Here is a 16,584-nt window from a genome sequence, read left to right on the forward strand (position 1 = left end):
AGCTGAATTGTAGGAGACATTCATAATTGTCATTGATTATATATTACATAGGATATAGAATATGTAGAAGTTCCCCTGTGGAACTGTGTAAGGGACAAAATGTAAAGAAACTGAAATGATGACATTAAAATCTCACATTAAGAAACACCTCTTCAAGGAAAATGTCTATTGCTGCTTTCACCATACCATGTTTATGGGACCTGTGTTTTCTTCTCTGATCCTGCAACATAGGTACAGATCATAGAATCATTGTGGTCGGAAAAGACCCTTCAGATCAGTGAATCCAACCGCAGGTGGAGTCCAAACGTCATGTAGCACTTCATTATTTAATAACAAGTAAAAGCATTACAAAACTCTAATTGAGGAAATACTTCACAAGGGGAATATGTAGTCTGTCGAGTGTTATACTTAAAAGGTTGCCATTACAACCTTGACCAGAGTAGACTAAGTTTGAGATGCATTTCTGTTTTATCTCATTCAATGGTATTGTACCCCAGAGATTAATTATACAGGTCTTAAGAGTTAGGTAGAGAAATAAACTGACTCTTTTTTGAAAAAGTAAGGAAGACAGTGACTAAATTGATAATGCCTGGCCCTTCAGTTTCTACACAAACTACACTACTGCTGAAATCATGGGAATCTGCTCGAGTGGGAGCAAGCCTTTTTTTTTTTTTTTTTTTTCTTCCTATTTTATTTCCCCTCACAGTCTGTCCAAGAAAGCATCAAAATTCATAGAGGTAATACTATGAAAACAAAACTGCAGTTGCCTGCCTCCTCTCATCTTCATGAAGAGGGATGCTCTATGTTTCATAGAAATTAGTCCCAGTATTTCAATTGTCTTTATACTAAAGCATTCTGTTGTGCAACTCATTAGAACATGCGCATGGAATCTTTTACAGATGAGCTTTGTTGCAATGATCTTGTTACTGTTTCAGATTCTCTCTCATGTGGTAAGTAACTTATACCGGACACTAGAAAACCTTCAGTATGTATTTACTGTCTTTTTATTTAAGGAAGATTCTAGGCTATATATTTAATGCCTCTCTACAAAATGTTTCCACTTAAATCTTAGAATCATAAAATAATTTAGATTGGGAGGCATCTTCTGAGGTCATCTAGTCTGATGTCCTGCTCAAATTTGTGTATACATACAGATTGATTGTAGGAGAACAATAGTTTTAATTGTTCCTTAATGTTTATTATACATTCATTAATAGTTTACAAGAACAAAAAAGACATTTAGTCAAAAGTCACTTTGCCAGGTATTTTAAACGGTCCAGCCATGGCAGATCAAATAATCTCTAAATTATGGAGGCTTATCACTGACATATAATGGAAGATTCTATATTCTAATATCACTGTTACTGATCTGTACTGGTATTCTGCAGTTTAGATATACTATAGGTCTTGGATAGATGCTACATGTGTTGGATATATAAGCCCAAATGGATGAACTTCCATAAATGTAGTGGCATAGATCCTTGTCTTCATCCTTTAAAGCTTAATAAATCTTTTTTACAGGTTTAAACCTTAAACTGATGTTTGATAACAACTCTTTCACATCATCAGGATAATGAACGTGGTAATTTTCTCAGCTTTGGCAACTGCTTCTCTGCTTTAGGTGGTGGTGTCTCTAATAAGAGTGAAAGCTGCAGAGTCAATCTTATCAGGGCCTTAAATGAACAAATCTAACCACAGTCCACTCATCTGTGCCTGTTATGAGCAGCAGTATTTCTAACTGATACAACAAGGCTTTGGAGAGCACAGATCTGTGTTTTATTCTAAACGCCGCTCTTGTGACTCTCCATATCTGATCTTTGTGGGAACTCTGGTATTCATTTCCCTTATGCATCATTTTCCCAGCAATAAAAGAAGAATATTAAGACTTAACCACATTTAGAGGGTATTTTGAGATTCTTTGTTGAGAGGTACTCTATAGTAAGTATAGGTGGTTGAAGTCGTTAGTGTTTATGAATGAATGAGGAACAGAATTTGTAAGGTACCTGACAGTCCGGAGATGGAGACAAGCATTTTGGAGCGTTTATAGAAATAGTTAAACAGATTGGGAACCTCCTTGGTTAAGGAGCCATGGAAATCAGTAGGAGTTAATGGCAACTCTGCATAAACACTTCTGAAAATCTACATCTTTAAAAATCTAAACACTATTGAAAACCCGTTTCTTTCAGGAACTCAGCCATTCCAAACAGATTAGCCAGAAGATGCTGTTATAAAATCCCTTGGGAAACAATGCAGCTCCACGGGTCTATATAACTTAATTCTTTTGTTCCCTAGAGAAAAACGCCTGCTGGCTTACAGCTGTGACCCAGCTGAGATGTCAGGCTGACTCCACTAGTTCCTGTCAGGTTACCTTTAAACTGAGAGCTCAGACACATTTAAAGATTTGCAACACAGATTTAAGAATTTACATTTTTCCAAAGCAGAGTAAAGACAACCATTTCTCACTCCACTTTCCCTTAGATATCATGTTTTATTGCTCAGAAATCTTGTTCATTCTGTATCTTTTGGAAAAGAAGTCTGATGCTCCATGATCAGAAAGCTATTGATTCCACCTGAAGTCTGCAAAAGATGACATCCTTTGCAGGTTGGAGTCTTAGACTGTTGGAGTCAAATCTAGGCCTTGATTTAGCGAGGTACCTGCTTGTGTATCTCATGTTGATCGCGTGGCTTGATTCAGGGAATTCAACAGGAGTGTTCACATGCAGAAAACAAGGCATAAACTTTGCTTGCTGACATCAAGAAGACTTTTACTCATTTAAATGCTTTTACATTAATTCTTACATGATTAAGTGGATTGGTAGAAATGTAATATGAGATTGACGTTTCAAATACTGATATAGCATCCAGAAGCAATATGATTTCGTTGCGGTAAGTTCCTGAAAATGTGTGTGTGTTGCCTCCATTTCAGAAAAAGGGGGTAGGATGTGCAGATCACCTGCATGCTTGGAATGAACCGAAAGGCAAACAACAGATGAAGAAAACATGTGCTGCGTGGCTGTCAGATAGTATCTTCTTATTGACCGTAAAATAAATTACTAGATAATAATATGTAGCTGGAGAGAGTGAGTGTCCTCTGGAATTTATTCAAAAAGAGAAATGGATTTCTCTACTGACTCGCTTAAGTAAAAATGTCCATGAGTTACAGATAGCAGAAAACTATTTATAACCTGCTATAATAAGAACATTCCTTATGTAATTTCACATCCCGTTGTATCAGTTCATTACAGATTTCGTTTCACATACTTTTTCCTGCCTGGTAACAGAAAATAAAATATATGCATGACATCAGCATGTGTGCATTTGCAAAACCAGGTGCCAATAATCTAAATGTAAACATGTTTTTAAATGATCTCTGCTGTGGATCCTAGAGGAGGAATGAATAAATGAAATTTCCCTCAATCTTGCAAGACAACTAAATTTTTTTGAAGTTTTGTTCGTTTTTAAACAAAACGTTGCAGCAATGAATTTGCTAGAAGTTAGGTCTTCACACTTGCAAGGCTTTAAAAACTGTAGCTTTTGTGATGAAAATAGTACACCGAGCTTATAGATTACTCATTAGGGCCCCGTTCATTCTTTTTACCCTAGCAATTATGTTTCCTCTGAGCTGACCTGAAAGAACTGCAGGGCATTGAACGAGAATCCATTGATAAATTGTACCGAACAACTAGAATATCGCTTGATCCAGGGCCAGCACTGAACCACTTTTGCAGAAGAGCCTAGCACAAGGTGTGCTCTGTAAGTGAGCACACGAGAGAGATGGTCCAGGGCTGCAGCAATGGCTGGTAAGAACAATCCAAGCAGATGTCGTTAGCCCTTCTCTCCCTGTCTTTCTGCCATATTCTTCATCATACTAACTTCTTTTAAATAAAAGGAAGCTAATTCAGAAATTTTCAGCACAGGTAGATGGATATGTTCTCATTCTCTTAGTTTAGGCAGGTGAAACCAGACCAATCAACTGCCTTTGGAGCTTATGCAAACCACAATGCATTATACTGTTGTTCAATAGAAACAATGTAGTGCTAGGTCTGAGAGGAGCATCAAACGAGGCTGGAAGAAAGGTTCACGGATTCTAGGAAAACATAAGCCCACCTGAGGTTACAAGAAATGTATAATTTAAACCAGTAGTGTCTTGAATCTGTATTAAAAAATTTACAAGCTATTATCATTAGTATCCTTTTTTTTTTTTTTTTTTTTAATTTGGAAACCAGTAATGTTTGTCAGATACTTTCATTTGACAGAATTGACTGTAATGCTCTTAATTTAAATTTTTTTAAAGAAGTGTTTAATGTTTGAAACAGGCTTCTTGTGTTCCACTGATAATTCATGGATTAAATGACCCCAAAACAAATGATCACTTGAAATGTTAACCAATATTTTCATATTGTTTCAATACGCTTTCATGTGTTTCAGTGCAAAACACAGTGTGTGTTCCTACAGCTGTTATATTTGTATCAGTAAAATATACATTTGAGATAGATGTGAACATAAATATGTTCGGTTTGTGGTTCTTTTATGTTAATTATGGAGACATATGCTGTTTGAATGATGGTTGCCTCATGTATTCTTCACATACTAGCAATGTCTTTATGTTTAACCAAACCATAAATGGTTTAAAATATGACTGTGTAGTCTTTTCAATCAGTTGTGGGTTTTTATATTAGGGCTTACTTTCCCTTTTTATTATGAGACTGTTTTTCCTTCTGATTAATTTTAAATAATCATTTGGAAGGAATTAAACATGCTGGGTTTTTTTTATTATTATTTATGTCTTTCCCAGCTGTAGGTATCCAGATGAAACTTGAATTTTTCCAGCGGAAATTTTGGACTGCAAGCAGACAGGTATATTTTAAATTAAAATTTTCTTTGTCATTGAATCATAACAGCCTTCTAACTGTGCAGATGATGATCCACATTTTTTTTTGTCACAAGCAAAGCTATTGTAAAGAAACAATGTACTTGAAATGCATAACGGCTATCTTCTGATTCACGTTCCAGCTCATCATTACAAAAAAAGAGAATCCAGTGGTCAAACCCAGTTGCTTGATCCCATATTTATGGAAGCCAGTAGAAAGATTATTAATTTTAGGCCCCTATGCATAAGGAGTTACTTTGCTGGCCTTACAAGTGTTGATTTTCTCCCTCAGAAAAAGTGGAAACAGTAAGCCAAACCGTGATATTTATTCATTTTCCATGATAGCAGAATTATCCCTTCTCACTTGGACCTATCTTCTAACATTCAGTAACTGAAGTATCATATGAATTATTAACTAAACTAGATTACAGAGTCATGGTTAGGGTTCATAGTCTTTAACAAACTATACCTAAAATGTTCAGGATCTAGAATTTGTACTCCTTAAAGAGGATAACCATGTACTTTGTAAAGATTAGGATGCCATCCCTATTTTGAGAATAGATTGGAAGTGTACTGTTTTAGAAAATAACCCATAAAATGCAGGCACTACCCCACCTCTATTGGAAAGTCATGTATTCATGTCTACAAATGGTCTCCAAGCTTCTAACTCATGGAGGAGATTATGGTGTTCAAAACAGTTGAAATTGTTACAGTGTGAATGCACCCTTTCTCTGCAGACAGGAACAGACCAGGATTGGTGAACAGATTTAAAAGTTTCTTAGTCATTTTTAGAGGAATTGTTGTCCGATACAAATGTAATCAACTTCTTTATAATCGTGCTTATATGGATTTTTAAAATGTCATATTTTGTAATCATCAAATAAGAAATGAAAATATTTTATTGATTTTTTATATCATTTCTAGTGTGCATCTCTTGATGGCAGATGTGCTATAAGTTGTGATGATGAAGTAAGTATTTAATAGATTTTTTTTTTCCATTTATACCTCTACTACAATAGAACATAAGGTTGATGAATTTACTTTCAACATCTCATTGTACATTATAATCTCCTGGTGTAATTTGGAATCACCTTCTAAATCTTATACTAGTGAGACTTTTTTTTATGACTGCTTACAAACATCCATTTCATTAGAAGGTTGACACTGATAACTCAAATATGCGTTGTAATAAATTGTGCTTTGTGAATCCAGTTTTGGAAATAATTTGAAGGTGTTCTAAGGCATTTTTTTACTACTTTATTGTTCATCTTGGAAGCTAATCTCTGATGTTCACACTAGAATTAGATATGAATTCAGAGTTGAATTTATGCAGAACTAAAACATTAATAGCACTGCAGGAAAAAAAAAAAAAAAAAGAGAAGTAACCTTAGTTGGGCTTAATGAACTCACTGAAGTAGCTTTTTATGTAGTTTAATTTGTTAGATAAAATACTATTTTCAATATCTTATGCATAAATTTTTGCAAAGCATTTGACATCAAACCCTCTGGTGTTTTGGTTGAGCAACCAAAAGTTTCACAGGTTAAATGAATTAAAAAGGGGTTAATAAAGCACAGACTGTATTGATATATGGGGAGGAATTAGGCATACAAGAGTCTATAAAATCAGAGTTGGTTATATCATCTGTGTGTTACCTCTAAACTGAGTGAATGGTGTGAGGAGATCTGGATCACCTGATAAACCGTGCTTGAACAAGGTATACGAATTTAAGTCTGATAAAATGTAAATTCATACATCTAGAAATAAAAACTGTAGGCTGTATTTGTATGATACTTTCATACAGTGGCCAAAAGAACTATTGCAAAACATACATAAAAGGCAAGAGCCTGTTTGTAGCTCATGCTAGTGTAATGTTTATTTCAATCTTTTTTTTAAGTAGGATAACATTTTTTTATACAGTTATAAAGTTTTTATCCAGTTTTATTCAGTTTTTTTTATATGGGCTTAGTTGTTTTCAGGAAAGCTGCTATCTGTATAGCCAAAAGTCAGCAGTCAATGCAGCCTTAGTTTTTACAACCTTTTCAGGAAAGCATAACATATGGTACTCCCAGCAAACCATGAAAAACTGAGCAGTTACCCCCACCATTGCAAACTCTGATGTTTAAAAAGTGCCTTCTCATCTCTTTTCTCTGAAGCCATTTCTTCTGAATATCTTCAAGTTCTCACAAGTTTGTGTCACTACTTTTTACAATAGGAACTCATGTATATTATTTGTGGTATACCATAGGTCTGTATTTCTCTTTCTCTGTTCTTTTCTTATCTTTCTTATAGTCTCACTTTACAGGTCTCTTTCTGACTGTCCCAGCATTCGAAATAGACTCCCACTTCTTACCACAGAGGTGCTGCTTGCCCTCTGTTAATGTATCTTCAATGAAATCTCCACATCTTCCACCACCTGACTGGCTGCCCTGACTGTTTTCCTGCCTATACAATTGTTAGTTCGTGTGGAGTGTGCTCGCTGTTGTGTAGCACTAAGTTTGTTCAGGGCTGTTCAGGACATAAAAAAATAAAGAAGAATGGTTACATGAAGTACTGTGTGATGTTTCCTGTAGCGAAAGTTAGTGGAGTTGGGCTTTCCTGAGGATAGGTAATTCAAAATTAAATAACGGTGGTAAAAAAAAAAGTTCACGAATGTGTTTGAGGAGTGCTTTCTAACATGTGCCATTATTGTATTGGATATTTAGTTGTTTAAGGCAGAAAATGTTATTTTTATTTTTTTATCACTTTTGTGTAAATTAATTTATAAAAAGTTTAAAAGGTACATCATCAATCTTAGCAATCTCACTTCTAGGATGCTACTTCCCAACCTCACACGCTGTGACATTGAAATGTGCTTTATTGAAAAGCGAGTCCAGGACATAGGTGCAGCGCAAAAATTTTTTTAAATATATGTCTGCTTAATATGAGATTCAGATCACAAAAACCATTCCAGGGAGAAAGGCAGAACTTAAAACATCAGCAGTTATAAGAGTGGAACACTAACTCTTGTAGCATACCAAATCAGCAAAACTTACAACAAACTATAATTCATCTACTAGGACCCTGGGTTCTAACAGTTGGAGGATAGAGATAGCAATAAATAATAGAAAATAAAATTCGCAGTAAGCCAAAACACAAAGGCCTGATGATCATGCCATCTTTGGCAATGAAATGGACCATATGTCTACATATCTTTTGCATTTCTACCTATAACAACTTACAGACTCTTCTGTTTAGAGCTTGTATCATTTTAATCATTAAGTAAACTTTTCCAAATATGAAGCAATGAAAAGCAAAGCAGATTCCACCCAGGTGTGGGTGAAAGTGCTTGCTTGACCCAAATTCCAGGATGTCATTTGCATATTAACCAATTTTAAGCTGAGCTCATAATGTTTGTTACCCCATTCTCCTAAGAGTGATCAGACATCTATTGAAAAAGAAGATCTGTAGAACTGTTAATTACGTGAGTTTTGTGGCCTTGCTTTACTGTAGCTTGCTATAGACTTAATGTGCAAGCTTTACCTTGAATTGTTTCCAGCAGTTTTAAATATTTTCTTCAATGGATTTCCAGTCATAGCCAACCAGCTTGAGAACTATAACTGCAGGTAGTCTGGCTGAAGTTAGAGTGCTGTAAAAAAATCTCCTTCTTGTTTACCCTAAACCACCGTGCTTAGGGGATTAAAAACTGGGCAGAGATTACTTCCTTGATTTGCCATAGCCTTTGTGATAGAATAGTAATATTACATAATTTCTTGTGTAAAACATGCTCCTGCTGCAAAGCGTCCAACTACTTCATCAAGACAAGCATATTTTTGTTACGGCAAAAATATTTTTTGTCTACTTGCTAAGCAAGTACACACAACTAAAGATTCCAAGAGGGCACAGCCAGAAACAATCTACTCTTTTCTTTTTTATTGCATTGGCAATTAATAAGAAGAGCCATATACTTTGCTAAATATTCATGCAGAACTTCTTTTGCTAGTACATTTATATGCAAAGAAAACACGAGCAGTTTAAAGTCCTTTCAGCTATTTCCACTTGACACCAGCAGGAGCCATGTAAGCATATGGAGAAATTTAGTAATAGAGTGAACCTAGGTGATTTAGAGATTCCAAACTTTTTTTAATGACAAAATGTACTGTTGATAGGACTCAAACGAATATCACATCTCCTCTGTTGAGTCTGTTAACTTTCACAGCCATCTTTTCTCAATGGCAAGAAAATATCTACTGAATTGTTTTGGTATAAATTAAAGCATTTAAAAGTACTAAGACATTAATGCAAATAGAATGGCACAATAGCCATACAGAGACTTAGTTGATGAGTTTGTGTGGTACTTTTATTTTAAAACACAGACATTCCATTAATTAGAAATCCTTCCTTCCTTCCTATTTGTTCATTTCTTGTTTTCCTGATGCCTCACATTTTATTTTAATGTTCTGTTTTCTTTCGTTTTCATTTTTGGTTTTTTAACCCATATTATTTCCGTTACTGTTGTTGTATATTGGAGCTGTGAAAAATACACTTGAACTTGATCAAAGTTAGTGTAATTCAAATGTGTTCTCAGACCTCAGTCAACATTCTTTCTGTGTTTGTTCTGGACTTCATGCCTACTCTATTTTATAAGCTCAGGGACTCTCCACCTATGGAACGTTCCCCTTGAAATCTGAAGTTCACTGAACTTGAACCTTTGGGCAAACCCATGAATAGTTCGCTTCCAATACCTGGGAAACATTGTGAATCAAACCTCTTTCATACAGCTCTAGTCTATGCAAATGCTATTATCCCATGCATTAATCTTGTATCTGAAATCTTCTGTTTGAGATTTGCTAATGTATTAGACAAGTAAATGCACCCCACTGTCCTTTGCCAGTGCTAAATTTAAGTTACAGACTGTTTCTTTAATGCGGTGATGAATACTGAAAGTTATTTATCTTGCTGGCAAGCAGGTGAATGAATGGTCCTGAATGAATATTTTTCCCTTGTTGATGTTTCTAAAATGGATTGAAATAGAAACCTTCTTATCTTCACATTCCTCCCAAAAGATACAGATTCCACTTACTGCCTTATGCCTGTTTCTGGTAATCATGCTAAAACATGAGTGTCTTTCTAAATTCTGAACAATGGTAGTGAATGATTATGGCTTAGAGATTTGAGACATGGCCACTAATTCTCGAATCGAGCCAGTGTTTTCCCAACTGTTTGTAATCCATAAACTATGAAATTAAGCCTACACTCTTTCTTGTCCAGCATAACTACTTTTATTTATTTTCCGTACTGTGGAGAAATATTGTTTCTAAAGCACTATCTTTAGATTAATCTTTCATGCATGAGGACTGCAAATATGTATCCTCAAAAGAGCTCTTTGTTGACTTAGCTCCTCTCCTAATAAAGTTAGTGGGAGGTTTATGATTGACTTTGGGGAGAGCAGTGTTCTGGTGTTACAGTCTACTTCTGAAATTCCACCCTTCACACACCATTGAGGTTAAGTAGCTGCCTCTTCTGAATGCATTAGCTCTACTCGATTCTTTGCCAGCATCATCAGCTTTTCACATTGCATTTGCCAATTTTTGGCCTTCTAGCAGATCAAAGGTTGGAATTGGGTTGTTTCAACTTCCTTTTTGACAGATTTTCTGTTACTGGGGGTGTATGTAGCTTAGGTTCCCCTATTAGAATGAATATCCTGTGTTTGCATTAGGGAATCACGTTCATTCCAAACTGATTTGGGCTTCTTTGCTTTTTTAAAAACTAAACTTCAAGCCAGCATTTCTGCAAATCTCTCCTCTTCTTCAGCCCCACAGAACAGTACTAATGTGTGGCAAGAATGAGATTCAGACACATCTGAGCATCTCTTGAAAAATCAGAGTGCATTTTCACAGCGTCTTGCACAACTACTACTGCATGGAACTGCTTTCCTCTCTAAAACAGCAGAGAGATTTTGCTGCATGTACAGAGTGTAGCAGAAAGCATATTTTTTCATGTCTCTGTGCAGCCCATTTGCAGCAGGAAAGGTTTTGAATTAAAAGCAAAGCCATGATGATTCCTGTATTGGAAGCCATACTACTTTTTTTTTTTTTTTTTTTTTTTTTTACACAAATGTCACAGAAAATTCAAGAAACAGTGACAAAATATTTGCTGATTTAGACCAACAATAGAAATACATTAAAGATTTAACGCTGAGGTAGGTATTTGGCAATACTGAAGAGAAACTGAGCTATATCAAGGTTTGTGTTGAAACTTATGTTTAAACTCCGAAGCACAGTAATTAAAGCTCTGCTTGTAGCAAGTAATTCACTTCAGGTTAAAATAGTGCATGCATGTATAGAGGGAAGCACTGATTTGGGTTTACCTTGTTTTATGCAGTTTATACGTCTGACCTACGAAAAGCTAACAGTCCTACCTCTAAATCCAGTTCCCAATTAAAAACACAATTTGAAAAGCTTTAGGAGACCTGTGGGGCCTCTTTTACAGAAGTTTCTGGTCCCATCCCCCAATGAACAAATTAAAAAATACTACCTGGTCCCCTGTTGGTCCTCCAGGCTGACACTGTGTTTTCACTAATACATCATTAGGGTAATGACATTGTGCTGATGTTTTTCTCCAAACACAGGAGAAGCCATCAGGAGCAACAAAGTTCTATGCCTTTGCAAACTTAGTTATAAGGAAAACTTTCAAGAATGGACTATAAAAACACCATTCTTGTTCTTTTTGTGTTTGTTTATAATTATTTATGTCCTCCCTTTCTGTATACCTTTGTTTTGTTTTGCATGAAACTAATGCATAAAAATTAAAGCAGATAACATCGCATAAATTGAGGCTACATTCATTTAGAAGTTATGTAAGCCATTATAACAACTTGAAGGTTTTACCCATTTAGAAGTCACTTGGAATTAAAGTAATTAACTTATTGCTGTAACCTAAAATAAAAAAATAAAACTGTATCTTATTATTTTTCAGGCAATCAACTGTTACCTAATAGATAACAATGGGTTTATTTTAGTGTCTGAAGACTATAGACAGGTAAGTGAAAGGTTTTTATTCAGTCTTCTCATGTAACACATTCATATAAATTACTTGTGTTTTAAATAGGCCATTATCTTAAAATGTTAAGGAATTAGTAACATAAAATTAAAAAAATTCCTTCAACAAAGACTACAAGTTGTTTCTCACAGGAGCTCAGTTTCTGTCTCCCATAGGGGCAGGGTCTGCTCTTAAACTCACAAATGTTCTCTTAAAGGGCTTTTTTGCTGCAGTAGTGTCTGTCTTCCATAAGACATTTTTACCCCAAGAAAAAAAGATTCTCTGTGGCATTTTTGCCACAAGGAAATGTTGGGGAGGGAGGGAGGGAGGACGCTGGGGACACAGAGCTTTTACATTCCAACTGGAGATAATGAAATTTTACAGAGCTGTTAGCTGAGGAGTTTGTTTTCTGAAGTGGATTACAGTCATTGAAGGATTAAAACTAAGCACTCAGCATCACAACAGAGAGGACAAGGATCATGATTAATGAGAAGATCATTCAAAACATTAATTTGCTTTGTCTTCATGGAAAATTATTGAAAAATGAATGTATAATCGCTCAATCCTGCAAACCTTATTTCTGAAGGAACCATCACTATTCTCATTTAGTTTTGCCTGAAAACTGCTGGCATCGTGCCCTAATTATGCCAGAATTATCTGAAGCTGAATTTCTTTTATGTGTTGGTGTCGTGGTTTAACCCCAGCCAGCAACTAAGCACCACGCAGCTGCTCACTCACTCCCCCCCGTCCAGTGGGATGGGGGAGGAAATCGGGGAAAAAAAGTAAAACTCCTGGGTTGAGATAAGAACGGTTTAATAGAACAGAAGAGAAGAAACTAATAATGATAATACTAATAAAATGACAACAGTAGTAATAAAAGGATTGGAATGTACAAATGATGCGCAGGGCAATAGCTCACCACCCGCCGACCGACACCCCGCCAGTCCCCGAGCAGCGATTCCCTGCCCCCCCCCCCCCCCCCCCCCCACTTCCCAGTTCCTAAACTAGATGGGCCGTCCCATGGTATGGAATACACCGTTGGCCAGTTTGGGTCAGGTGCCCTGGCTGTGTCCTGTGCCAACTTCTTGTGCCCTGGCTGGGCATGAGAAGCTGGAAAATCCTTGGCTTTAGTCTAAACAATACTGAGCAACAACTGAAAACATCAGTGTGTTATCAACATTCTTCGCATGCTGAACTCAAAACATAGCACTGTACCAGCTACTAGGAAGACAGTTAGCTCTATCCCAGCTGAAACCAGGACAGCTGGGATTGTGAATAGGAATATCCACATTCCTACTTAACCCTCAGGTGAATTAAAATTGTTATGACTAGCTTGGTTACTGAGAAACAGCTATCAGAAAGAGCTCTGGCTAACCTGGAAGAGTGACTGGAGAGGAGATGAAGAACTCGAAGTGAATGGCAGAAAAGAAGCCAAGTAAAAAGATACAGATATTATTCACCTTTGCATAGTGCAAAATTAATTGCGTGTTTCCTCATGATCCCTCTCTCTCTTGCTCCATTTTTGTTGAGACTTCAAAAAGTCTATTGGCATGTAATAAACAAGGGAAATACAAATTTTCTGAAACTATTATCCTTCCAAAGTGTACTAAAGCATTAACTGTTAAGCATGTTGTACTGTGTCATGCAATAGTCATTCTTCATGATGTGTTTTCTGATATGCAAAACTGAGCACTGAAATTGATTATTTGTTTTACTTTATTAAATTTATTGCTTCCGTCCCTTGAGAATGCCAAGCATCTTCTGAATATAATTCCAGGACGTACCTAAAAAATAATATGAACTAAAGATGTAACTTTGCTTAAATATTAACTGCATTATGTTAGAGGCAGCTCTTTGGGTTTTTTTCCCTTGTATCTCTCTGTCAAATCTGTATTTTCTACTTAGTTGAGCAATGACCTAGGAAAAACACTCGTTGTAGAAATAATCTTGATACATTTAAACATTTTTGTCTCATTATTCCCCCAGTAGTTGTTATTCACAGGTACTGAATTGTGGCTTGTGTAACTGATTTGCTAGTTGATAGTTGGCTATAGCCAATAAATATGAATAGGAAGAGATTTTTGCTTTGGTAGGTTACTTGATACTAGCCATTACATATTCCTTTGAAGAATATAGCGTGGACAACTGTTGGACCAGAACTAGGCTAGAAATGTGTTATGGCCTCGTTTTTTTATTTATGATGGATCTAAGACTAAAATGGACAGTAAAGTTGTCTCTGTGTTTCTATAATGCTCTACTAACATTATGATAGTTACAATAGTGTAGGTTTATTTTTATATGTGCGTGTGTATGTATATACTCTGTATTTATTGTGGACAGAGAAGGAGTAGGGAAGTGGGATGACACATTATCAGTTACCTGTCTGGGGTTGCTTCAGCACTTTTTTTCTAAAAATGGTATGAACTGCTCTAAGAATCTGGTTTGGAGGCAGCGCAATTCTTCATCTGAATTGCAATTAAATCCTGATATATTAAAAATTAATGATAATCTGTGTGTTACTGCTTTGTGTGAGAACTAGCATTTACAAATGGAGCTTTTGTGGAGAGAACTGTCACTGAAATGTCTTTATAAGACTGAAGCACAACTTGATAAATCAGGTTTATTACTATCTAAGGTTATACTACTCATTTATGGTTTAGGTTTTTTGACATTGGCTGCCTCTTCAATAGTTAGGATAATCTTTCTTCATCAGTCAGCTAGGGCTATTGAAGGTAGTTTTTTTAGTCACATAAGCTACAAATGTTCCTCTTGTTTCTAGGAGACTTTACGAGACTTTACACACCCGCATGTTTTGGAAAATGTTCCAAGTTTCCCCTGAGTAAAAAAAAAAAAAAAAAAAAAAAAAGGCAATACTTGCTTTTTAGGTGGAGGAATGCCTTTTTTTTGGCTAGGGCTGTAACTTTTCTGCCTGCGAACTCCCAGGTGCATACTTGAGGTCAGCTAAGTTCCTTGTAATGGAATTGGGGTTTAGTTCATACAAAACCTATGGAATCCATGCAATTTGAGAGTGTAGTGCCCTTTCCCGCCCCCCCCATAAATTGTGGGATTTCTCCCTTTAAACAATGCAGAGAACATACCCAATCCTTCTGGGAATTGAGGGTCTAAAATAAAAAATGTCTTCCCAAACTAGAAAAATGCTGTGCATGCAAGATTTTCCACTGTCATATGAATGGCTGTGGATGATGGAGTCACTTCCGCGTTACATACCAAATTTGTAAGACGAATGTTTGTTTTTCTCAACAGAGATTTATTTTTATTAGTCCACATCTACTGAACAAGGACAAAATGAGTAATTCATCAGGCTGAGTGGTTTTAAGTATGAAATGACTCTGAATGGAGTTAAAATTTATAGGATTGATGAAATGTACTGTTCCAGCTCCTTAAACAGGTCATGCAGGAATTATAAACAATGCTTTTTAATGACTGTTTATGAAATCCTCTCACAACCTGTTTATATCTTTTTTTGAGTAACATTTTAATCACAAGGGTTTGTGATCAGATTAGTGTGTTTTCTTTACAAGCTTTAGGTTTGGATGGCTTTTATTTCTGATATTAGATGTTATATAATGTACCTCAATATATTGTTTAAGCTCTCGCATCTGCTCAGGGGTAATAATGTAATCCCTGTAACTTGCCACGACTGTGAAGTCCTCTTCAGTTTTTATGTAGCAGTAGTCCTGAAAACCTATCTATGTAACTGCCAAAGCCACTCTTGTCAGATCCTAGAATATGCCAGTTTAAATTGCATCCAGCATTGTTTTGCATTTACCTGTGCTTCTGGTAATTTCTTGCATTTTCCCCTTACAGACTGGTTACTTTTTTGGGGAGGTTGAAGGGGCTGTGATGAACAAGTTACTAACAATGGGCTCCTTTAAAAGGTAAGAATTAATTCAACTTTCTCTCTCAAAAAATGTTGTAACAACAAAATGAAGTAAAACTAACCCAAAGTCATGTAAAAGAAGGCCAAGACTGGCAGTGTAGCTGGATTCTCATTTATACCTCTTTTCCATATGATCTGAAATGTAACTCGATGCCATGCACATTGAATTTTAAGAGTATTGGAGACAGCCTACGGTGTGTTTCTTGTTAAAAAGAACAGTTTATTTGCCTACGATGCTAAAGCTGTGCGCCTCTCCTGTTCCTGCTGTGCTCAAGCGGAAAAAGGATTGGGCCATATGTACTACCGAACAGTTTTAAATGGCTCTAAAGCAGATCATTGATGCAACATTAAACATTTTGACCTGTGAAAAGTTGGAGATTGCTCAAACTAGGTAGTGCAAAATGCCCTACTGTTAAAGGGGAGGAGTGTTCTGCCAGTAAATCATTTTCATTCACGTGCTAATTCACCTTTGCACATTGTTGTGACTGTTGACCTGGTCTTACTATCGTGATGACAATAAAAACTAATAGTGATTTTATGTGTTGTCCTTTGAAATAAATTATGCGTCCTGGGGAAGTAAGAAAGAACTTTTCCCTTTAACCTGTAACTCAACACTGGAGTCTTCATGGCTTTCACATGGTCTAAGAAGTGTTCCTTACCCCTTTGACCTCTTACAGCATGAGAGGAGTGCCGACCATACATATTACACTTTTCCCTTTTATTTTCCTATGCATTTCTAGTATAAAAAAATGACACATCACTGATCACATCAACCACTGAATTTAGTTATTACAT

The 16,584-nt window shown here is 36.1% G+C and overlaps 1 protein-coding gene across 1 annotated transcript in view; it reads left to right on the forward strand.

The window, feature by feature from the left end:
- Positions 1–16,584, forward strand: part of CACNA2D3 (calcium voltage-gated channel auxiliary subunit alpha2delta 3) — a 479,329-nt gene that overhangs the window by 425,877 nt on the left and 36,868 nt on the right. The window contains exons 28-31 of the mRNA XM_049826767.1: positions 4,796–4,857; positions 5,795–5,839; positions 11,826–11,888; positions 15,717–15,787. Of these exons, the coding sequence (XP_049682724.1) occupies positions 4,796–4,857; positions 5,795–5,839; positions 11,826–11,888; positions 15,717–15,787 (241 nt within the window). The remainder of the gene's footprint in view (positions 1–4,795; positions 4,858–5,794; positions 5,840–11,825; positions 11,889–15,716; positions 15,788–16,584) is intronic.

Source organism: Accipiter gentilis, chromosome 23 (assembly GCF_929443795.1).
Source record: "Accipiter gentilis chromosome 23, bAccGen1.1, whole genome shotgun sequence".
In the NCBI taxonomy this organism is placed as follows: domain Eukaryota; kingdom Metazoa; phylum Chordata; class Aves; order Accipitriformes; family Accipitridae; genus Astur; species Astur gentilis.